General features: G+C 40.6%; 1 protein-coding gene across 6 annotated transcripts; it reads left to right on the forward strand.

The window, feature by feature from the left end:
- Positions 1-5,519: 5,519 nt before the first annotated feature.
- Positions 5,520-23,070, forward strand: LOC6525968 (zinc finger CCHC domain-containing protein 10). Of its 6 annotated transcripts, none has more exons than XM_039372987.2 (7): positions 5,547-5,702; positions 8,770-8,989; positions 15,502-15,609; positions 20,940-21,307; positions 21,771-21,891; positions 21,971-22,198; positions 22,266-23,070. In XM_039372987.2, the coding sequence occupies exons 2-7, from the start codon at positions 8,840-8,842 to the stop codon at positions 22,329-22,331; spliced, it is 1,041 nt and encodes a 346-aa protein (XP_039228921.1). In that variant the 5' UTR covers positions 5,547-5,702; positions 8,770-8,839; the 3' UTR covers positions 22,332-23,070. The 6 variants fall into 6 exon arrangements, with proteins under 6 accessions (XP_039228922.1, XP_039228933.1, XP_039228921.1 ...); XM_039372985.2 differs by having other exon boundaries at positions 5,548-5,702; positions 21,756-21,891; XM_039372992.2 differs by lacking the exons at positions 20,940-21,307; positions 21,771-21,891; positions 21,971-22,198; positions 22,266-23,070 and adding exons at positions 16,716-17,058; positions 17,504-17,642 and having other exon boundaries at positions 5,549-5,702.
- The last annotated feature ends 873 nt before the right edge of the window (positions 23,071-23,943 follow it).

Raw genomic sequence — 23,943 nt, forward strand, 5'->3', positions numbered from 1 at the left:
CGAATTTCCGTATTTAAAAATCGGTTTTTTTTGGTCACAACTTAATAAATGCCATACTTATTTAAGCGCGTAATAAAATTCACATTTTTTAACCATACTTAGCCAGTTTTTATGATGTTTTTTTAGCCAGGTAATAATGAAAAACTTCTTCACACATATCGAACTTATACCGGAAGCTGTTGTCTAATAAATAATAATGGAAAAGTGGATGTTTTTACTGCACAGGCAATCCAGCTAAATATAATCCCCAGTTTATGCAATCACTTGCTGTTAAAATCTCGTTGAAAATATTGTGTAATTGTTTGGTCCGCTGGTCGGGCTTCTCTCTCAGGATTTTTTGATTCCAGACTAATGACCCAATTCGCTCTGATATCCCATTAACAACAATCGCCACCGTTGTTTGCGCCAACTCATGGATTTAATTATTTACAGCTCTGTGCTGCAGAGGTTTCTCATTTATTTTTATATTTTCGGCCAATCACTTCGATCAAAGCCAGACAGTCTAAGTTTAGGCAACAGCTGCCAGAAGGCCTGACTGATTGATATCCGCCAAGTCATGGCGCTAAAGAGTTGTTGTAGGTAATATTCTTGTTTTCGGTGTCACTGAATACTACCAACATGTGGTTTAAAAACGAAATATGGAAAAAACCCGTGAGTTAACCTGATCGATATCACGTACTTTTCTTTTGCTTCTTTTTTTTGTTGTTTTGTTGAGGGCAAAGAGTTATCTAGGCAGCTTCGATAAATCATGACACTATAGAGTCGCGGCCTTTTCACAGCCCCGCTGCCGAACCACGCCCCCTAACCCACCGCCGCCCCTGAGTAACCAAAACATTTTAATTTTTTCTCTTCTCTTTTTTTCGGTGGGCCACCAACACGTTCGGTTTGCCAATCAACTGAAAATGACGGCCAAAAGCAAAAGCCGCCGCAGCCACAGAATTGTTAACATGTTAACTTGGCTTAAATGCATTATGCTATTTTTGCCTTTCATACCAATCACACACACACACACTACCTTACATTCGCAAAGTGTTTGAGTGGATAATTGTGAACCTAATGCGCTGATTGGCTGCCGAAAGTCCAACATCAGTTTCTTCCCGAATATGTACTTATTATATGTAAGTTTGCGAACTTATACCCATTTAATTATGAGTTTTGGCAAAGGCGGAACTGAAAATTAGGTGCTTGAAAATTAGTGTTTGTAGCCAGAAATAAGGTATGTTAAATGTGGCCTAATGGTGAATATAAATATGAGTGTAATCTTCCAGGCTTCATTAGTATATTTGTATATATTTTCTTCACCCCAGAATTCTTTGGAGAATTCTGCAGAACCCCTCTTAAAAAAGATTATTTGCAGAGCATTTCAAATTCACCATCATCGAACGAATCGTGGCCCAATCTCCCAATGTGACAGCTTCCTTTTCACGCCAGAAATCAAGTTGTCTGCTTGCATTTGGGACACTTTGTATCTCTGATTATTTGAACACTCGGACAACCACTCGTACTTATTATTAGTAATTGTTTGCAATTAGTCACCGGCGGAGGCTGTGAAACGGAGGCTGAGACAAAAACGCCGAGAGACTTTGGCAATCGCTAATTTATGCAAGGCTCCGTTTGACGTTTTTGTCTGTGTTTACTGTTTACTGGGAACGTGGAACGTGGAACGTGGAGCAACGAGGAATGAGGAATGAGGAACGTGACGATTGATACGACTTCAATCCGGGTCAGAGTCCATACCGTAGATCATCATCCCGTTCAGGGTCTCGTAGCTTAGGGCAGAGCTATTTTGCCGGATTACTCATAAAATCGAAGAATTAAGTCCCTGTAATGGTTCGAAAACGCTGGCAATTAAATCAAATGTAAAGAGTACCGAAAAAGAAGCACAAAAACTGCAGCCCAACCTTGTTAATGTCTATGGGCTGCCATTAAAACAGAAACAGCAAATAGCAAACAGCAAACGGCCACAAGAAATAAGAAACAAACACCGAACAATGGCAGTGACTTCGGCGATGTCTTTACATTTAATTGCACCATTGGGCACACGGCAAAGTGAACTGTCAGTAATCTGCACAATATACCCCTCGAAAACCCCCCATAGCCCCCATATGTATCTCTATAGTCCCCGATTACCGCTCCAATGGATCTACGACGTCTGCAAGTTGCTCGATTTAAAGCCATGTCAACGTCGCCAGAATTAATTGATGCGCCATGAATTGCCGTTCAATGGCAGGGACAATGGGCTCTGCCACTTTGGCCCTCTTGTTACCATTTATACCATGTATGTATACCATGTATAGTCGCATTTCAGGGCCGCTGAGGGTCCCCAAAGAAGTCAAGTGCCATGTGGTAACTTGCAGTTTGCATGCGGGATTAAATGGCTACGAAAGTTTACTTTATTAGTTCTTTAAGCCAAAATATATTATTATATTTATTAGTTCTTTAAGCCAAAATATACAATATATACAATTGAAGAAATTTTGCTAAAATAAACGTGCAAGTTAACACCTGAAATTGCAATTCAAAAGAACTTTGAGTACTTAAGAACCTGTAGCTTTGTCTTGGGCTGAGCAGTTGCCCCCTTTGGTGTTCGGGTTCAAATAGAAGATCGTATGCAAATTGCGTACGCCCACATGGGCGTGGCAGCATCGCAACAACAAAAGCAAGAACTAGACAATAGAGTCTGAGGTCCGGCCATTAAAGCTAATTTCGTTGTCATTTTCGATTTGGCAGCTTTTGCTTTTCGCAAAAGCGAACGACCCAGGCAACTGAGACTAATTTCATAATTTTCGTATATTCGTTTATTCGTATAAATTTTGTAGTTTTGTATTTTTGGTTTATGCAAAACGCTGTCGCTGTATGTGTGTCAAAATCTAATTCACCTTAAACTGATTTCGAACGCATGCAACTTTTAGTGAGTTTGCTTAGTGAGTCTCACTAGTCGACCGACTGACTGATTTTGGCTCGACTGCCTTCGCATTTGCTATTGCTTTGCTTTTGCTTTTCAGCTGTGCTTTGCTTTGCTTAAGCTATTTTTGCTACTCTTGCTTTTGCAATCGCCGAGATACAGTATCTCCAGTTGAGCTCCAGTTGGGCTCGGTACCAAGCGGCGTATGCGTAATTTGTAGCCTGCCATGCATGTCTGCCTGCACTTCCACACTTTTGCGCCAGTTGGTCGTTAACCCAGGGCAACGCCAGCCAAAAAAAAAAAAAAAAAAAATCAAAAAAAACAACAAAAGCCACCTACCGGTTACCGGTTATCCTTCAGAGCGGCGACAGTCCGCCGCCGAAGGTAATGTGGTTGCCCAGTCAAAAAAAAAAAAAAAAAAAACATGGAAAATCATATATAAAAACCAAATAAAAGAGCGATGCTCGAACCAATAATCAAATCGAAGTAAGTCGAATCCAATGGAAACGATTCGATTCGAATCGAGTCGCATTGAACACTAGCTTCCGGTTCACACTGCCAGCACAGTGATCTCTTTGATAAAAAAAATTCTGCAAATACCTGGTAAAAACCAGACTAACTCATATGTAATATAATAAAAACTATAACAAATACCTAGTAAAAACCAGACTAACTCATGGGTAATTTAATAAAAACTGTCAGAGGAAATTAAGCTTAGCAAAGATAATGGGAAATATAAATATATATATATGCAATTTTCTAGTTTATGTGCAACTTTATAATTGGAAAATAAAAACTTATAGAAATCTACCAAGTCTTTGTAGAGCTTAAACTTTACTACAAAATAAATATAGCAAAGATGACTACAGAAGTACTTAAGTACCTAAAACTCTTTAGCCAGTCCTCACTGTAGCCCAACAGCTGGAATTCCATTCACTTGCACACTGAAAACTATCAAAAATGTCGTCCACTGACAACTGACTAGCTGCTGGTAGTTCTGATTCCTCAGAAGGTCAAATTAGCGCTACATCTTCATCGCCAACGTGATTATGGCCACAACGATCATTATCACCATGATCGATCATTCAAGAACAACTCATAACTGTCGCTAACCACAGATCGGCGACATTGTCTTGCGGTTGGTCAGTATTCGGTATTCGATTTTGAGTTTCTTTATTTTTTTTTTTTTTTTTGTATTTTCCTTCGCGCTTTTGTGCCCGGCCGAAGGTTTTTTGCTTCTGATTATCATCGAGTGGCTTTTGGCCAAAGTGCATGGCCAGCATGACAGGGCGGAAATTTTGTGGCCAACCTTTGGGCCCAGTTAGACCCTCGAAGTGCGAAGTGCTGGAACACTCAATAGAATTTTTGGCCGAAAGACCAAGTTCAGTGAACCTACTTGAAGCCTTCAAGTGCTTGCAACTTTGACAGGATCGAAACGAATTCTACGTCAGTTGTTAATAATATAAATAAATAATGTATTAATATCATAAATTTGTATTTAAAAATGAAGTTATATTAGCTTATTGTTTTTTTTTAAGAACTGTAGAAAGTCTGGGATAATAAATACATTAAATTAGCAGTGTGTACATTTTAAAATAACTATTCCTTCGCATTAGCATTTAAATAAGTCATTAACGGCTATGTTTTGTTTCCCCCATTGAGCTTTATTTCTTAATCATGGAAACTAGCAATGTCTTAAGAACTCATACATTTTAAGTACCTCTAAATAGTAACTCGAAATATTCTGAATGCTGGGATGTCACGACTTCCATTAACCCCACGACTTGGCTGGCAATTTTCATAAAATTTTCCATTTCAAGCCAAAGACATCATCTGTTGCTTTATTTGTTTTCTGGCTAACTTTCGGAATGCGGAATGATAAAATGGTAATGGGCACTGCAATCAAATCGAATCAAATTGAAGTGTCCGATTGTAGCGACTGGCAATATCGATAAATGCAACTGCAACGATTATTTTGTATCGCAGGGAAGCGGCGCCGCAATAAAATGCATCTTCGCGATGCGCAGCTGCACAGGAGATTGTGTAAGCCACTAAACTAAAAATACGAAAAAATACGAGAAAAAATAGGGAAAAAAATACAAAAAAAAAATAAAAAGGCTAAAATAAAACTGGCTCTAATCCTGGCCACGGCCCACTGACAAACTGAGCCAGCTGATGGAGATTGACAAACTGACAAAGTGAAGCTGGCAGTCACGAGCCGGAAACTTTTCGCGTAATCGACTTGTCGAAAAAATGGGAAAAATACAAAAGACACAAGAAAAACAAGCTGCAGGAGTTACTCGTAAAAAATAAAGAAAAAATTCACAAATAAAAAAAAGTGAAAAACGAGAAAAAATAATAATGAAACCGACAGTGGAAACCACTCAAAAAGCCTGGTCAAGCTCGCGAGCGACTCAAGCTTGACTTTTGGCGCTCACTTTCGTTTTCGTTTCGAGCGGAACTCGAGCGGTTCGACTTGGACTTGAGGCGGCTCAAGCGGTACGGAGGCGGTACGGCGGGCGTTTTTTCAGAGGCGCCGCTGCCAACGCCGCTGCCGACGTACACGGCGCGCTTTGTCTCGAGCTTTAGTCGCTTGTGTGTGATAAAATCACGTTAGTAATCAATTGCAGGCCCAACAGCCCAGACCACAAAGAGAAGCAGTCGCAGTCAGTCGCACCACCGATCCACGATCCACTGATCCACCGATCCACGCAATTGTTGCAGTTTCTTTTTTAGAAAATAAAAAAGAAATACATATTTTTTTTTTTTTGGGCTGTTTACATTTTGGCCAAAACGCGTATGTATCCCCCCCACCAACAACAACAATGTGATGTGCTAAAAAAAAAAATTCGCAAAGAAATAACTGTTTTCGCGAGGATATCGAACAAAAACTAAACCATCAAAAAACGGATTGAAAAACTTCAACAAAAACATTGTACTATATTTTTTTTCAATATTTTTTTTGCTGTGCTTAACATTTCTAAAGTATGCTTGGTTCGTGAACAATAATATGAAATAACTGAATAACTGAAGTAACCAACAAAAAAACATCGAAAAAATCACACAAAAAATATAAATACCTGACGCGTGTGTTGAACTATTTTCGGTTTTGTCTCATTTCTTATTTGCTGCATTCATTTACCTTGTTTGGATTGCCCAATTAATGCGAGTTGGTTAACACAAAAACGTTTTTGATTGCCAATTTTCAAGTTGCGTTTCGAGAGGTTTCGTGTGCAGTGCTGAAATCGATTGGCGAGGGGCTTTATCTAGCGGGTACTAAAGTGGAACAGCTATCTTCAGGCAGAATCTCGACAAGCCGGTTGAATAATATGCAAATATCTGTAGAAGTCTTAATGCTAACAAACATGGGGCTTTTAAATCATAGCTCTTGGAGTTTTCTAGATTTTATTTAGAATTTTCGAAAGTCAACTACCCATTCCTATACTTCTACAAACTTATGCAGATTTTTCTTAACCCCCTCTTTGGCTAGTTTTTTGACAATAAGTTACTAGGAACTGCCAGAACTGCACAGTCCCTTTAAAAATATCACGCATGCGCACCGTTTCCCTGAACCCAAACTTCGCAAGGGCGAATTTAAATTGCAAGCTGTGAGACACAGGAAGTGCACTACATCAGTTTTTATTTTAGTAGAGTTTTTGTTATGTTTTTTATTTATTTTTTTTTGAAAACGCCCAGTCACTTGGCTTAAATTACATTTCGAAATCCCTCAGTTATCCGAAATCCCACTCAAGCCTTGATTATCGCTGTTGTGTTTTGGGGGCTTTGCCTTTTAATTACGACATGTCCATGCCGAAGCATGCACTCAATGCCAGATGCGGATTGTTCGTTTTTATGAGTTTTATGATATTTGTGCAATTGCCAGTGAGTCGTAATCATAAATCAGCCGCCAGTTCCGTATGCAAAAACAGAAACAAAAATAAACCGAATGGTGGATGTCAAGTCACGTTGTTGATCACTGATCACTTTTCGGACAATTGTTAGAAGCAAATGGATCAGCTACGGCCAGGCGAGAGAAAGAGAGCGAAAGAAAGAGTGTGAAAGAGATAGAGAGAGGGATAGAGAGAGAGAGAGAGAGAGAGATGGAGATGGAGAGCTTGAAAGTAAAAGCAACAGCCGCAAAGATGACATAACATCTGGTGGAGGTCTGTTGTTGCCGGTTTGCGCTCTTTCTCTTTTGCTTTTCTGTTGTGGTCGCCTTCGTCGGATTTTTTGGCTTTTGGCGCATACGCCCTACTTTAACAGCCAGCTGCCTTTGGGCCAAGTTAAGACGGGCCAGCGATGACGATGACCGGACCATCCATGTTGCATGTTCGCCTCGAGGTGGCAATCCCCAGTTTTGAACTTCCCCCCTTTCTCGACGCTTTTGTATTGCCAAATTGCTGGGTTGTCGGAGTGATTGCCTGATTGACAGCAAAACAAAACAGCAGCAAAAGGCGGCCAAAACAAAACGGCCCAAAATACGCTTTCAAGTTCATTTCTTGCCTGCCTCAGCCGAAGATGACTTGGCTCTTGGGCTTTCGGAGTTTCCCCGAGTTCATTTATTTTGACTTTTAAATGGGTGATGGCAAGATTTAGGTTATACAGTTTTACCACTAAATATGCAGAAGTTGCAAATATAAAAAGTAGTTGACTTCGGTTTTAATAGAATTAAAAGATTATTATTCGATGGCATATCATCACTCAGTAGATTAAAGAGCTTGGTTAGATATTTTTAAAGAGTTTGCCAAAGAAGAAAAGTGTTAGGCTTCTACTCACCCTATCTGTATTTAACAGATTATAATTGTCGTAGTATTTACCAATTGGCGACGTATTTCCGTCTGTTATTTAACTTTTCACCTGCCGATCTCCAATTGGCAGAGCCTTAACCTTTGAGCTCGCAATGTCATCTCACATTCGTGTCAAAGTCTAATAAGGCAATCAGCGATTCTAATTTGCGGTTTCCCTTACAAAGTACTTAGTTTCACTCATTAAATACGCGATGACTCATAATTTTGCATTGCTGTTGACCAAAGAAATGACACCCTTCCCCTCCCTCTCTCTCTTCACCCTGCTGTCTTCCTTCAATTAGAGCCTCGAGTTTGGTTTGTTTTCAAATGCATTTTCTCACATTTTTGTGTGTAATTACGATTGATGCCTTGCTTTTCGCACCTGTCTGCCTCTCTCTCTCTCTCTCTCTCTCTCTCTCCCTCTCTCTCTCTATGTATCCCATTTCTCTCTCTTTCTTTCACTGGGCCTTATTCAATTTCTTTTTTAACAAAAGCCCAGCTTTAAAAAGCTTTGCCCGTAGAAATTGCACAAAAAATAAAACACACACACACACACACAAATAATGGTTGCGGCTGCTGTTGCTGCTGGCCAAATATAAAAAGTGAAAAAAAAAAATTACATAATTTTTTGTTGTGATTTATAAATTGCTCGCCGTTGCAGCACACCAATACTGCTGGCATTACTCATACGCCGCGTTGCCCAAGAAATGTCCAATATTTAAACTTGACCAAACCACCGCCATAGTTGGCCATTGGCCATCGCCTATTGACAGTTATCGTTAGCATCCGCATCGTTTCAAAGACCTTGGGGGCCAGAGAATAGCCAGCAAACCAAACAAACGATTGGATAAAAAAAAAAGATTTACCAAAACCGCAGACTCGAAATCAAACAAGATGCGCGTTTTTATCGGCTTCGATTTCGTTTTTATTTATCTTATATATATTTCTGATTTTAGAGTTTAGAGGTGTAAGAAACGCGCGCGATAACAGAAGGTCACCGCCCGCTGACCTTTATCCACATTTTGTCGCCGTCTTTGTCTCTGCATTATCATTAATTAGCATGCTATCTCGTTGCAGCACACCCACACACACCCACGTCCCGCTCACACACACACACACACGCGCACGCGACAGAGACAGATACAACATGAGGCAGCCAAGCAGACAGCACATCCTGGCGCTCCTGATCCTCGGCAGCGCCGTCTGCCTCATCAGCGCCGTGCCGCTGCCACTTCCGCAGCCCTCCAACGGCAACTCCGAGCTGGACGTCCTCCAAATCCCACTGGCCAATGGCAAGGTGAGTCCACCAGAATTCTATATACTTTTCGGTGGTTTTTGCAGGATCAGATATATTGGTATCTTAATACAATCGCTATGTTACGCTCATCTTTGCAGGATCAGATATATAGGTATCTTAATACAATCGCTAAGTTACGATCATCTTTGCAGGATCAGATATATAGGTATCTTAATACAATCACTAAGTTACGATCATATTTGAAGGATCAGATATATAGGTTTCTTAATACAATCGCTGAGTAACGATCATTCATCAATTAATTTTCTGCTAATCAAGCAATCAATTCATATAGAGAAGCTTAGTACAGAACAAATATTTGCTAGACTCTGTGTTTTAAGATAATGATAGAGTAGTCAAAAGTCAAACAAGCGAGTGTGTAAAACCAATATTATTCAAAGCTTTCATCGACTCTTTTCCCATTCGAGGGGTGCTTCCAAAAACAAGTTAAAGTTCGCTTTACTACATATTTATTTAAACGTTAAAAGCCAACTTAAAGATCTATGAAACGGACATGGTGTAATAAAACAATTGTAGCCCATAAACCAAATTGTTCGAGTGCTGAGACTAATGGCACATGTGCCGGAACTCTTCGAGCGACCCTCGCTAGCATTCAGTTGGCGTAGAGTAGCGCGTGCTGCTGACTCAGTTGCCCTTTCGACCATATTTGCTTGACAAATTTGCACTTGGATTGAGCTGCTTTTTCGGAAGGTGGAAAGGGGGAAGGAGGAAGCAGCCAAACATGTTTGTTGCCCAGTCGGCAAAAACTTCCTTTTACTTTTCGAATTCGGTTTTTGGTTTTCAGTTGGTTGGTATTGGTATTTGGCTATGCGGCTATTCGGCTATTTGGCTTTTGGCCTGGCCAATTCGGGTCTCGGGGTCTCTGGGCCCCCGTTCAACCTGCGTGACTGGATCAGAGCTTGGATCTCTTGGAGATCAGACCAGTACCAGTTCCAAGGAAGTTGGCACACTTGGTACCTGTTTCCTTAGCTGCCGTTTGCCTATGTTTTTTTTGTTCGGTTTTTACATTGAGCCTCAGCTGGGTGTTGGCCTGGCCAAAACAAAAACCGGACTCTTTGCCTGCCAGTTGAGTTGAGCAAGCCCCTGCAGCTCTGCTATTTTATTACTTAATTGCCGGGCGGCGAGACAGTTCCCCACAATTCCCATTCGTATTCGTAGTATTCCCATACCCATACTCATACCCATACCCATACTCATAATACTCACACTCATACCCATAGCCATTCGATCATCGTTGGGGATCATTGTATCACTGTGTCGGCAATTAGCACCCCGTTCACCCAGCCCCCTGCTAATTTGTTAGCCGAAACTTTTCGGCCAGAGAGCTGGCCAGTTTTTAGCATTGTTTTATGTCATAGTATGGCTTTCACTTTGTGCAACAAATTTGCACAAATCTCCGAAATCGTTAAAAACTCCACATAGCCTAAAGGCTGTATGGCAACAACAAATCAACAAAATCAAAAATATAAATGAAATCAACGTCGCAATATTTGTCAATCAAAGCTGGCCGTGCAATTATATTTAACGTTCGTGTGAAACCCATGAATCAAAAACGTATAAGATCGTTTTCCTGGTAAAAAGTAGTATTCCTGGTTCCTGGCATTCAAAAATGTATTTAAATCTGAACAGACATAGCTTCATTTACAGAACTGAAGAAAACATAAGCAAACAAATGCGCTCTTAACACGATAATTAAGTTAACTCAAATATTTTATATTTTCTAAATCATAAATTAAACTAAAACCATTACAAAAGTTATGCACAAAAGCGGTTGTTAAGAAGTAGCAATGGGTATTTATCTTAAGTGCGAGCTAATAAATACATTGGATAGCAATGTACTTATGCAAAAGCGACGATATACTTAAATAATAGTTCTTAAACTGTGCGGTAAAATAATATGCAAATGATGAATAATATGTAGCAAAAGCTGCCCATTACATAGCCATCTTTTTTAACGAGAGCCCATTAAAAATGTTTGCTAAATTGCTCAACGGAGTATGAGAAAACTTTAAGCTGCGATACCATGCACCACGTAATATATATATTTTAAATGCCTGCACCCACGCAATTTACAATAAAATCTTTGAACATCTGCTGAATGGGCCAAAAAAAGTAATTCCAAAAAAAAAAAAAAATTCCAACCGAAAAGCAAATGTTACACAAAACGGTAAGCATTTGTTGTTGCCCAATTTGGCTCTGTGGTTGAGAGCCAAAACTGGGTCAAAATTTAGCCCACAAAACGCTGATACGTTAATGAAGTCGAAGTCGAAGTCGTAGTCAATGTGTATATATATGTATATACTTAAACCTATGTATATAGTTCAGTCGTAGTCGTAGCTGATGTTCATCTCGGCGTGTTGACATGCCTTGCGCCATAAATCATTTAACGAGACGATGACAATGGCGATTGAACTAGCTCTCGAGAAGAGATGGGGCTGAAATAAAAAAATAAAAAAAAAATCGGCGGAAATCGAAGGAAAATCTATATAAATAAGCGAAGCTGTGGACAATTTTCTTTGCGTTGTCAACTGCAATGATATCTTCATTGTTGCCACTTTACTTGTATTTTTATTTGTTTGCCTCTTTCTGTCTTCAATTCGATACGATGCGATTCGAATCGCTTTGCTTTGCTTTGCTTTGCTTTGCTCACTGGCTTCCTTTTTGGCATTCAGCACCAGCCAGCACGTGGCAACAATGATATAACAACAATCGGAGGCACTGTTGTACTTGGATATATTAAGCTGTAAATTTAAAATATATTCTATTAGCCACTCTTAAAATACACAATTTAAGCCACACTTTAAATATGTTTAAGCTTACACCCACCACGAGTAAAATTAGTGTTGATTCCCAATCTACCACCTAGTGACTGACTTTCCGCTTATGTAACCACCACCCTCTGCTGCTGGTGCTGGTGGTGGTGGTGGTGGTGGTGGTGGTGGTGCTGCTGCTGCACCACTGAACCACTGCACAACTTCCTCTCTTCGCGCTCCTGTACACATATCACGCATACGCCGCATTGTGCGACAAGTAAAACGTCAATCGCAATCCACTGTTGTTGCTGCTGCTGCTGCTGTTACTGTTGCTGTTGCTGCTGCTGGCAATTTGTTGGTAACTGCATTTTTGTTAAGTGGCAAACGAGACGCGCTTGCCTTGTCTGTCATGTCAGTCAGATGGAAACCAAAGACAATTTATACGGCAGGGAGTCCAAATGGTAGTCTCCATGCCACTAAAAACATACTCGTGTATGCATGTTGTCTCTGCGCGATTAGCCAGTGCTTCAGAATAATTAAAGTCCGGCCATTTTCCAATAGTCCATCGGGACGGGTGGTTCGTTCATTTGATTTATTCATTTTCGAATTCCAGTTTCGCCCATTTTTCAATTTAATTTAATTGTGTCGCGTATTTTTATTAGCCGCCAAACAAGGCCTCATTGGCCGGCTGACAAGTGGCTAAAAGGCTTTGCCTTTTGGCTGTGACTGTGACTGTGACTGTGACTGTGGCTATGGCTTTTGCCTCCAGCCCAATGGATTAGCGATGGGCGTGGCACGATTTATCTGTTTAGTTATAGAAAATAAATCCACTGCGGTCATGACACGCACTGTCGCTGAGGTCGCATTCGCAATTAAAGTGGAATTTCAATTTGGTTTAGTGGAATGTTGTTGGCCATATCACATCACAAACTAAATGCTCTATAAAAATCGATGTTTTCAATAAATAAAACTTAAGCTGTGACATCGAAGTTTAAATTAATTCGATTCAGCATTAATTCTATCTAAATATATTTTTAATCCGTGAATATTTAACAGCAAATATAAAATATAAAAAATATACCAGTTTGCATTGTTAATTTATGCGCAATCTATGAATTATCAAATCTTGTTTTTTTTTTTGTATCGTCGCTTTTATACTCGTATATATACGAGTATCTCTTTCGATGAGATCTTGACTATGGCAGTAATTTGTGGCATTTTTATTGAGTGGAGAGTCGCCTTAAAAGTTGGTTAAGGTCAAGGCGATTTTAAAGCGCTTTTAACAATTTGTTTTCTTTATTGATTATGTTTTTTTATTTTTATCTATTTAACGATATTTTTGGGCAAGCTGGTCAATCGATTAGTGTTTCGTTTCGTTTCGATTGAATTCGATTCTATATATAAGCAGTGTCTTCCGCCTTGGTGAAACTGAAAATGAAAATGAAATTCCCAACATACTGCAGACTGCTTAAAATTCACAGCATTCGCTTTAATGACGTTTGCCACGAGGCAGCTTCTGGGCTTGAACTCATTTGAAATTCATTAAGATGTCCCATAAAAACGTAACTTTTGCCTTAAGTAGTTTCTGGCCCCCCTAACTTCCCAATTCTCCTCGGCCGGGGGATCCATCCACATCCAACCCATCTGGGCAATATCCAAACAATTGTCGCACTAAACTGACACTGACAGACAGCTTAAAATATGATGAATACTTCAGGGGGAGTATTGTGCAGAAACGAGACAGGGAGACTGCGAGACTGAGAGACTGAGAGACTGGGAGTTGGCAACAGTTTGTTGGCCAAACTACTAGCAAAAGTTTATTTTATGCTCCTCATCATCATAATCATCGTCGCTGCTGCTGTTGGTGACTTCCGCCCGCGTGTAAAAGTCAACTTCCGCACTGACTTTTGAGTCAATTAAACGCTGCAACAGCAGCAACATCCACTCTGCAGAGGAATAAATAAATACGAGACTATATACATATATATATTTGCGCTCTGGGGATACCATTTACCATTTCTACCTTTAAGTAGCATTCCGAAAGTTAGCTGGCTGCGAAACGTGACTATTTTATGGAAATACCCTGCTAAATTCCAAATACCCAATCTCATTAAGTGGCCAAGATGCGGTTTTCAGCGAAAGGCCAGCATAGTTGAACACATACGAAAGCCATTAACAATTGGAATAATGGGCAACTGATAGAATACCAACATTAATAGAATATAGACAATTGCCTCATTAACTTTAGCTATTGTCATCGATGATTTATGAAAAAGAGTTGTCAAGGTATATTTATAAATATAACTTATTTAGTAGAATTATTTGAGGAAAATATTCTTAAATGTATTTCTATAAAAACAGCAACCATAGTATGAGTACTCATATAAAGTAATTTTTATAGGGGTTCTTAATGCCGAACTTGAATTTAAGCATTTTCAATAGCGCATTTGGCAATGACCATTCCATTAAGGGTATTAAAACTTTGACTATATTGTGCGATATTGAAATGGTTGCCCAGCACAATCTTATTTCCTATTTTTTTATTCGTTGTCAAGGAGCGGAAGAAACTTTTCCAATTGTTAAAGTGTTGATGCTATATTATTAGATTGTGCTGCTTTTGAGCGGCTCTGGAATCCTTTGCACCTGGTGGCACCTTGACAATTGTTGCAACTAAGAAGTTGCCTTTGCTTGTTTGCTTTTTTTTTTTTTTTTGCCTTTTTTGCTTTTTTGCTGCTTAGTGACTCGTGCTGTTGATTGTCCAAAAGTTGGTAGTCGCCTCCTTGGACGCTCATTCATCCATTCATTCACCGCCCACAAAATGCAATTTTAATGCAATTTGAAAATTTATTGTGCAATATTTTCTTAGCTTAGACAGCTTATTGCTGTTGTTGCTGATGTTTCTGCTGCTGCAGTTGCTGCTGCTGCTGCTGCTGCACAGTTGGCAATTGCCCATTAACGTTAACAACTTTTTGCCAAGTCATTTGGCTTTCTGGGCCTGGGCCTTTTGAGATTGAGCTCCCAGACTCTTGACTCTACTTTAGTTTTTCGGGCCAAAGAGCAGCTGCACCACCACCACCACCCACTGAACTAAAGCCCTGCACCACCCACTAAGCTGCAGCAAACTTAACTTAACTTAAACAAGGAGCCAGCTAATGCGGTGTTGGTGTGGCGATAGAAGATCCCTCGTAGCCATCGAGAAACACCAAGAAAATTACAATTTACACTTGAAACTTGATTACACAAATGACATGGGGCGCCCCCTGCAAGGGGGGAAAGGGGTAGGTTCAGGGGGTACCACCAGCAACCCATTACCCATTGTCTAAAGTGAAAGTTTTGTCAATTTGCGGGCACTTTGAGGCCTTTTGTTTTCTTTCGTTTGGCATCGGCTGCTGCTGCTGCTGCTGGCTCATCTTGTCCAACTTCTCTGTTGTTTCACTGCCAGTTATTATGCAACAGATGTACGAAATTATATAGGTAGTATTGTTTAGCTCGAGCAGAGCAAAAGTAATTCGCACCCAAAACCAGTCATTCCCAAGCTGAAAGTCAACTGCATTTCAAATGGCTAAGGTCAGGGAGAAATGCTTTGATTTAATTAATTAAGTAATTAAATTCCAGGCAGATTCTACCTGTTTTTATATATAGTATTGTAGGACTAGCAGGCATTTATGTAGTATGTAATATATAATGTTTATAGAGTATGTATTTATTTTAAATATATTTCTGTATTCTAATTTCCAGGAAATCGATGTCTTGACATTGGGCGCCAAAGACCAAGAAACATTGATAGCCGATCGCAACAAACGAACGATTGGACTGCTGCGCGAACTTTTCCCCGACATCACCAAGGTAAGAACCAAATTGGATATCTTATCAATATAATATATATATATACATGAACCATTAGCCGTCCCCCCTTTGACCCCTCTGCCTCCGTTATGTCAGCCAAATCCATACGTAATGCTATATATAACAATCCACTCAGACACTTTTAGCCCAGGGTTTTAGGTCCCTAGAAAAATGAACAAAAAAAAAAAAAAAACATATATCCCCGTTTTTATGAAAGTGTATTGAAAGTGTATTTGAATCACATAGGAGATCAATGTGCAGATCAATCGTCTAGTGAATAATGTGTTGCAACGCGTTGGTCCCGTGGTTCTGGGCACCATTCTCAATCCGGCCTTCGATCGGGGTCTCAATCCCCGCCAGCCAGCCAAAGAGGACGATGATGGCATTGATAATGATGGGAATGATATGGAGGCAGGGTCCAAGGACTATGATCAACTGCCCGAGGACCTAACCGACTTCCAGCCCGATGGCCAGTTTGCGCAGGAGCAAAAATGAGCAAACAAACGCAAAATTATAAAAATGAACATACTATCTAGCCTAAGGCTTTAATCCGCAAACAAAAATTATTGGCTTGGTCCCCGTCCACTCCTGGAAATGTGTTTTTACCTCCAAATGTTGCATGTTTTTCTTTAGGCCTTGCAAAACGAGCACTGAACCACCCAAAAATCCATATCCTACTACTACTACTTCTACTAGCAACCACTCAGCATGCCAGCACCACCCAGTAGCAGAGGTTGAACCACCAACACCACCCACCCAACTACTACACACGCACATGAACATGACATGAACATAGACACACAGAATCAACAAAACCAAATGAAATATACACACCCACAATTGAGTTTTCAGCCTGCAAAATCGATATTCTCATCCGAACAATTGGCCAAGATCATCAAGAACATCAAGAACAGTCAGCAATCGACTAGAAATCAACAACAAATCAGCTACTGCATCAGCATCTCATGTGGAAAGCACCGCTACCACCAAAAAACAAAAAAGCGCAGAACCACCAAAGAATCTCATTTACCAGAACAAAAAAAAAAACCAAAAAATAGCTATCAAAACACATATATTTTGTTGACCTTTCGCTGATCTCCCGCTAGGAAATCGACTCCATAGTAAATCGAATTATAGCCCAGGTGATACGGGTGGCCGGTCCTGGTCTACTGAATACCATATTGGCCGGAAATCGAGGTGGTGCGGGTGGTGCAGCCGGTGGCAGTACAACGGCGGCTACCGATTTCGATGCCGATTTCGATGCGGACTTTGACGAGGATGACGATGTGGCGCCATCGAGTAGTCCGGCCACACGAAGTGCCGGTAGTGCACCACCGAGCAGCAGCAGCAACGAGGTGGAGGAAAGCCGACGGGTGAGGATCGATTTGCCCACATTTGCACCACAATCGGGAGCAGGAGCAGGATCAGCAGGAGCAGATGAAACGAAAGGTGATGAAAGCCCAACCAACAATCAAGCATCTTCATCCCCAACAACAACAACAACCACCACCAGTCCCAGTAATCCAACAAGAACAAGCACCACTAGTAGCACCACTAGCACCAGTAGTACCTCCAGTACTACTAGCACGCCAGTGGAGGAGCTTCTCCAGTTGTTTCCGCGCTCCTTTGAGCCAGCAACAACCGCTGATCCCCCGACAGCCATAACAAGAACAACAAGAGCAACAGTTCTACCTGAAACAACAACCAGCACCACCACCACCACAACCACCACTACTACTACTTCTAGCACCACTGATTTACCCCCACCAATTGAACCCACAACCACCAACATTCTGTTTCCCACCAACAACAGCATCGATGATCCACAATTGCTAACCATCATAGCCGATATCAATCGTTTATTAAATTCTACCAATTATTTTATTACAACCAGAGATAATATAACAACATCAACAACAACCACAACAACAGCAACAACAAAGGCCACAACAATTGACAACAACAACATTACGAAATTATTGCCCGTCTTTGATTGAGCATTGATAGAGACAGCAACAAATACAAATACGAAAGGCAAACAAGGATTGCAAAGCAACAACCAACATCACAACAACAACAAGAACAACAACAACACACAAGGAAGAAGATGAAGAAGAAGAAGAAGAAGAGAACAACATCAGCAACATCATTTAGAAAAAGCATTTTTGAATTCGTTTAGAAACCTTCGCTCATCGTTAAGCAAATGGAGATACGTCTCCGGACCGAATCGGCTCAAAACTCGTTCTTAAAGTGGTTTGCAAAAATGCGCAACTAAAAAATAGTTGCTTAATTCTAAGAAAAATTGTGAAAATGGCAATTATTATATGGTTTTCAAAATCAAAACCACTTTTGAACAGCTTTGAGCCCTCGAACAGCTACGACCCGCACTCCACCATCGTATATGCCGTAGATTTCACCCCTTCAATCACTCCGCACATGTATAAAAATGTCATTGTATATTTTCGATATGCCCCATAGACTCCTAGTTCCCTCGCAAATAGAACCCCCGACCAGCAAACCCTTTTACCCAAAAAAAACACCCGCATTGTATGTAACCGAAACTGAACCACTGAAGCTAACTAATCTCCCCTCCACTCCACTCCACCCGAAAAACCCGCTCCCCCGCAAACAAAAAACTCAATGCACCTGCACCACCGAATCTAAATTCGTATACGCACCACTTCGATTCGTGGTTGTTGTAGCAAATCGATGAGCAGGCGAACCGCATTATCTCCAAGCTGCTGAGAACTTTGGGACCCACTGTTCTGCGTACCGCCATCCAGGGCAATACTGCAAATGCGGCCAGGACCAGTTTCGATGCCGACTTCGATGATGATGACGATGAGAGCTCCAAGAGCAGCAGCAGCAGCAGCAGCAGTAGCACCACTACATCCAGTGGTGACAGTGGCACCCGTGTGACCATCGAACTGCCCACCTTCGAGCCCGATGATGACAACGAGATCGATGCGGAGAAGAGCAGCAGCTCCACCAGTTCAAGCTCCACCAGTACCACAACCACTGAGTCCACCTAAAGTGCGTTTCGTTTGCTACAACAACTGTGAGATACTCGCAACGTAATACACAGAGAAAAATATCACCAAGATGTGGCATCAAAGCATGCGGCGAAAATCTTAAACGTTTTGAAGTTGCTTTTAAAGTTATTCAAAAGGGTGCAGTAACATATTTTTTAAAATTTAAATCCCATAAATTCATTCGAAAATATGGCATTTCATTTTTCACTGCACACTTTTAGACTTTTATAACTAAACTCAAAATTCTAGAAATTTTTTTGGCACGCCTGTATGCAACTTTCGGTTGATATTCCAAAACTCTGTGAAGAAGTACTTTTGAATTGGCATTTAAAATTGGTTTCTCTTTTCCTCAAAATTTCTCCGCGCAGCACAACAACAGCCACCCAACCACCCACTACAGAAATTGAAATAAATATTAAAGGAGAATGATAAAATGAAAGTGAAGTTCTCATTGAATTGGCATTGTTAACCAACACTTGATTTGTTTTGAAATTACCTTTAGCACACTGGTTTCCAGAACACATGCATACTCACCAGTCTTCTCTTTCTCTCTCCCTCTCTCTCTGTCTCTGTCTCTTGTTTCCAACCTTCATGCCTTTGTCTCTCTCGCTCGCTCTCCGTTCTCCTCTGACTTTTCCTCTCCAGCGCTATTTTCCATCTTCTTTTCCAACTTTCCCTGGCATCCACTTTTAAAACTATGAATGTGCTATATTTTCTGTTGCAAACTATCCTGCCTTTTCATGCGCACCCTCATTCCACTTAGGTTAGTAGGTGTTTTTTAAAAATTAAAATATATATATTTTACCATTTATATTGTATTAGTTTTGTAAGTCATTTTTTAATACATTTCCAAATATACCAATATAATTGTATCCTCTGCGACTTTTTGCTCCAAACCGATTCTCACGTTTTTAGTGATCTCAAAACTTTACAAATTGTGTCTAAAAGCATGCATCTTTGTATATAAAACATTTAATAATCCCCCACCTGCTTTAAGACACATTTTTTGAGAGTTTTGATATACCTAGAGATTTCCGAAACCCCGAAAAAAAATCCATACACACTTTTGGTGCCAAGACAGACTCAAAAAAGAGTATAAAATACCCATAAATCTCCATTGTTCACTTTTGTTGCCAAGGTAACTTTTAGGTTTGGTTGGGTGTTTTTCTTATCACAGCACTCGTCTGTACACTCACCACACTTTCGAGTGCATTCACATATACTCAGCTATCTTTGCGTTCATCCCCAGATATATTTGTAACTCAGTGTACTCATTTGCGCACTCATTTTCGCCGTCCTCGATTTTCCGCCCGCCGCAGAATAAAGAAGCAAAAACAAAAGAGTTGACAAGGATTTTCATGTTTATTTTTTGTTGGCAAAGAAAGAGATTCAATTGTTAGCTTTTTAGAACCTTAATGCGTAAATATAAACCCAAGGAAGCGTATACGATAGTCGATGTCTGATCAAGTGGATTTCTAGACTAAGCGCTCCTCTCTAACTCTCTCTATCTCTTTCAATCTGTGCTGTCTCGCTCCTTTTGTTTTTCTCTTTTGCTTATTTTTGTATCTTTTTCTCTTTATTTTCATGTTCCATTAAAACCCGATTCGATTTGTGCAATGCAAATAACTCACCACCAAAACAATCAAATCAAATCAATCAAAAAAAATTACGAACAACGATCCACCGAAAACTGATAACCGATAACTGATAACTGATAACCGATAACTGACAACCGCCAAATGTATACACAAATACATCGAACGCATTTGTGCACGTATTTGATAACTGCCCATCAATTAATCGATCGATTTCGAAACCACAATCGACAACAAAAATCGCCTGTGCAAATGATCAAACCAAACCACCTAACCCCTTTGTCTCCACCTAACCTCACATTCACCCTAACCTCACAAACTATAAAATAACCTCACTTTTCGTGAACTCACCAAATCCGAAAACACTGAAAAAAACCAAAACGAAAACGAATACAAAACGAAACGAAACACACACAAAACATACTCTTGAACACACATTACTCGTCTCCAAAATCCTACGCTTTGCCTTTCCCTCCACCCCTCCACCTTGGGCTTCCCCACCACCCCCTTTGAACCACCCACAATTTTCCCCTCCCCCCAACCTTACCCCTTCCCCCACACGCACATAATGAACTTTTAAATTCCAAATTTCCCAACACACGCACAATAAAAAACAATGCAACAAATGCCCCACCAAAAATATCGCAAAAAATCATATGACAAAAATCCAAAACAAAAAAAAAAAAAAAAAAAAACCCAAAAGAATGGAGCCACCGATACCCAGATCGATTTGTCGGCCATCAACAAGCAATTGGAGGAGACGATCCGAGTGGCCCGCCAGGTGAAGGAGGCGGAAGCAGCAGCCGCCGCAGTGGCCGCCCAGTCCCTGTCCCCATCCGCATCCTCCGCCTCCTCGCCGGTCGCCCAGGCGCCCATTCCCCTCAAGTCCAACGAGCCCATCCAGCTGAGCTTTAACAACGAGCTGCCCAGTGTCTCGCCGTCCTCCGGTGTGAATGAGAAGGCCCTGAGCACCAATGATCTGCAGCTCTCCGAGTCCAAGTCGCCGGCGATCGATGAACTTACCCTAGACTCTGCGGAGGAGACCGCCGATCTGGACGACCGCAACAAGAGGTAAGTGCAGGTCTCCTGCTCTGGTTAAAAATGTCAGCCTCTTAGTTAGATACTTAAGTGCAAATTCTTGTTATAAATTTATTTTATAATATTCCAAACACTTGTACAACAGCAATCTAGGCACTCAACTAATCATACACTTTCCTTCCCTTTTCACCCCCACAACAATTCAACAACAACTCTACAATGGTTCAACAATACTTAATCCATTGATAAATTGGATACAAATCAAACATAAAACCAAATTCAACAACAAATCAACAACTTATAAATATAAATTAACTACTCAACAACATATGCATTTGCATCACACTGAACAACCAACAAATTCGAATGGAATGGCCGTATCTCAACAACGAAATTCAACAACATACTAATATATATAACATCCCAAACGTTTGAATCGATAACTCAACAACATGTACTTTGCAATGGGTCTTACCAATAGTAATCTGTTCAAAAGGTTCCTCAGCTTCGGCGGTGCGGGTCTGGCCGGTGGCTCAAGCGGCGGAGCTGGAGGTTCGTCCAGTGGCAATGCTCTGGGAGCCGGCGGCTCCGGCAACTTCCTGCTGGATGTGGTGAGGGTAAGTACCAGTCCCCTTTCACCCGCTTTCCAGGCGTCTAATTGGTACACTTTGCTTACTTACCTACACAAACAACCAGCTCTTTTCGGGCAGTGTGCAGACCCAGCAGGGCGATGAGGCGGCCAACTCGGTGGGCGGCAGTGCCAGCAGCAGCAGTAGCAGCGGCAGCTTGGGCGGCGATGGAGATGCGGATGGCGATAGCACTCGCAACGCCGATGGCTACACCGAGGGCATTCCCGGTCCGGTCACGCGCCTCGTGGTGCTGGCCAATCGCGGTCTGGCCAATCTCGTCCAGGATTTGATTCTGGTAAGTACTTAGCCTACTTTAATGTCATTCTCGAATCTAACGACATCGCAATCGCCTTCGTTTGCAGCGCGTTGCGGCCACCAGCGAGAAGTTCGTGAACTTCAAGGCCAAGCTGATAACGGCGCTGATCTAAGGTCAAGGGTCAGCACCGGCCACGCCCTCGCCCGAATTAGTCAAGTCACCAACCTGTACAGAGTCAAATGCAGCAGCTCATCCTCTCTATCTCGCTACCCCCAGCCCCCCACTCTCTATCTCTCTCTGTCTCACCCCAGAAATAACCCCCTTTCCACTGCCCCCCCACACACGCCCACTCACACACCCACCCACACACACACACGGCCACTCACTCACACACGTAGAGAATTTTGTTGTGCATCATTCGATCAAAGAAGCAAGAAATTACCCGGCAATGTCAACATCTTTTTTTAAATTTATAGCAAATTTTTTTTATAACAAAAACGGAATTAGTTGACGCAACTAAACACAAAAAAATTATAAAACTATAAGCAAAATTGGAAGAAAAAAAAAAAAAAACACGAATCAAAGAATTTTATTTATATGTATCAATAAAAGAAACAAAATCGAAGCGAAAGTATGAAAACAACATTCATATTGTATATGTATAGAAGAAGAAACGCCTGATACAATTATTCCTGCCCTAGTACTATATCTCTATATCTCTAAAACTCTATTTTTCCTTACCCGGCTATCCATTTCTCGATGATTTCCCATGGCTTTTGTAAATATTTTGCTATTTGCAAACTTTCCCCCACCACTTTTCCTGATCCAATTTCCCTAATTTGTATTGCCCTCTTCACTCCTTTTTGTGTATATTTTGTGTTCTATTAAAAAATCATGACTGTGGTGTTTTATTTACTATTATTTTTAATTATTTTAAACGAAAACGAAACGAAGAAGATGAATGTGAAGATAATGATGATGATGATGATGATGATGAAGAAAGCGAAGTGGATGCAGAAGACACGTCAAGTTTCTATTAGATGAAATGTAGCCGAGCTTAATGTTTTTTTTATTTGCTGTTGTTGGTCAAAGAGCCCCAAAAACACCCATACACAAACACGCACATTCACTGAAGCATACTCAATATATAAAACCGATTCGATATGCCTATTATATATATATATATATAGAACCGTTCTTGTTCGACTTCCCTGTGTACCCTGGATTTGTTTGTAACTCCCCATAATCCTAAGCGAATTGTGTTTTTCTCACTATGATTTTTTTCTAGCTAGCTAAGTGAAACTTTCGAAAAATGTGTATAAAATAAAATAAAATGATTATAAATATTTCATTTGCTGTGCATTCATTTCTAATAAAAAGGGAAAAAGAACACTAACTATTTTATAATTGCAATGGTCGTCATAACTTGTCTAAAATTATATTGCCATTTTAAACAGCTAATAACCAATGCGTTTTGGCTGAATGAATTTCCTAATATTATTGGCAAGCCGTAAAAATTTTACATTCGAACAATTAAACTACTGCAAATGATTGCCAAGTATTTCAAAATAATTAATTGTGAGAAATTGTTTCTGGGCAATTAAGAAACGTTTGCAAATATTTGTACAATTTTGCAGTGAGTTGCTTCGTTGCACGCCCCCTCGATTTTCTCGAATCTGGTTTATAAATATCTGGATTATCCATCTCGGCACATTCCACACAAAACTGCGTTGCATGAGTGAGCAAATGAATAAGTGACTGACTGAATGACTGACTGAATGACT

The sequence above is a fragment of the Drosophila yakuba genome, chromosome X (genome assembly GCF_016746365.2).
Source record: "Drosophila yakuba strain Tai18E2 chromosome X, Prin_Dyak_Tai18E2_2.1, whole genome shotgun sequence".
In the NCBI taxonomy this organism is placed as follows: Eukaryota; Metazoa; Arthropoda; class Insecta; order Diptera; family Drosophilidae; genus Drosophila; species Drosophila yakuba.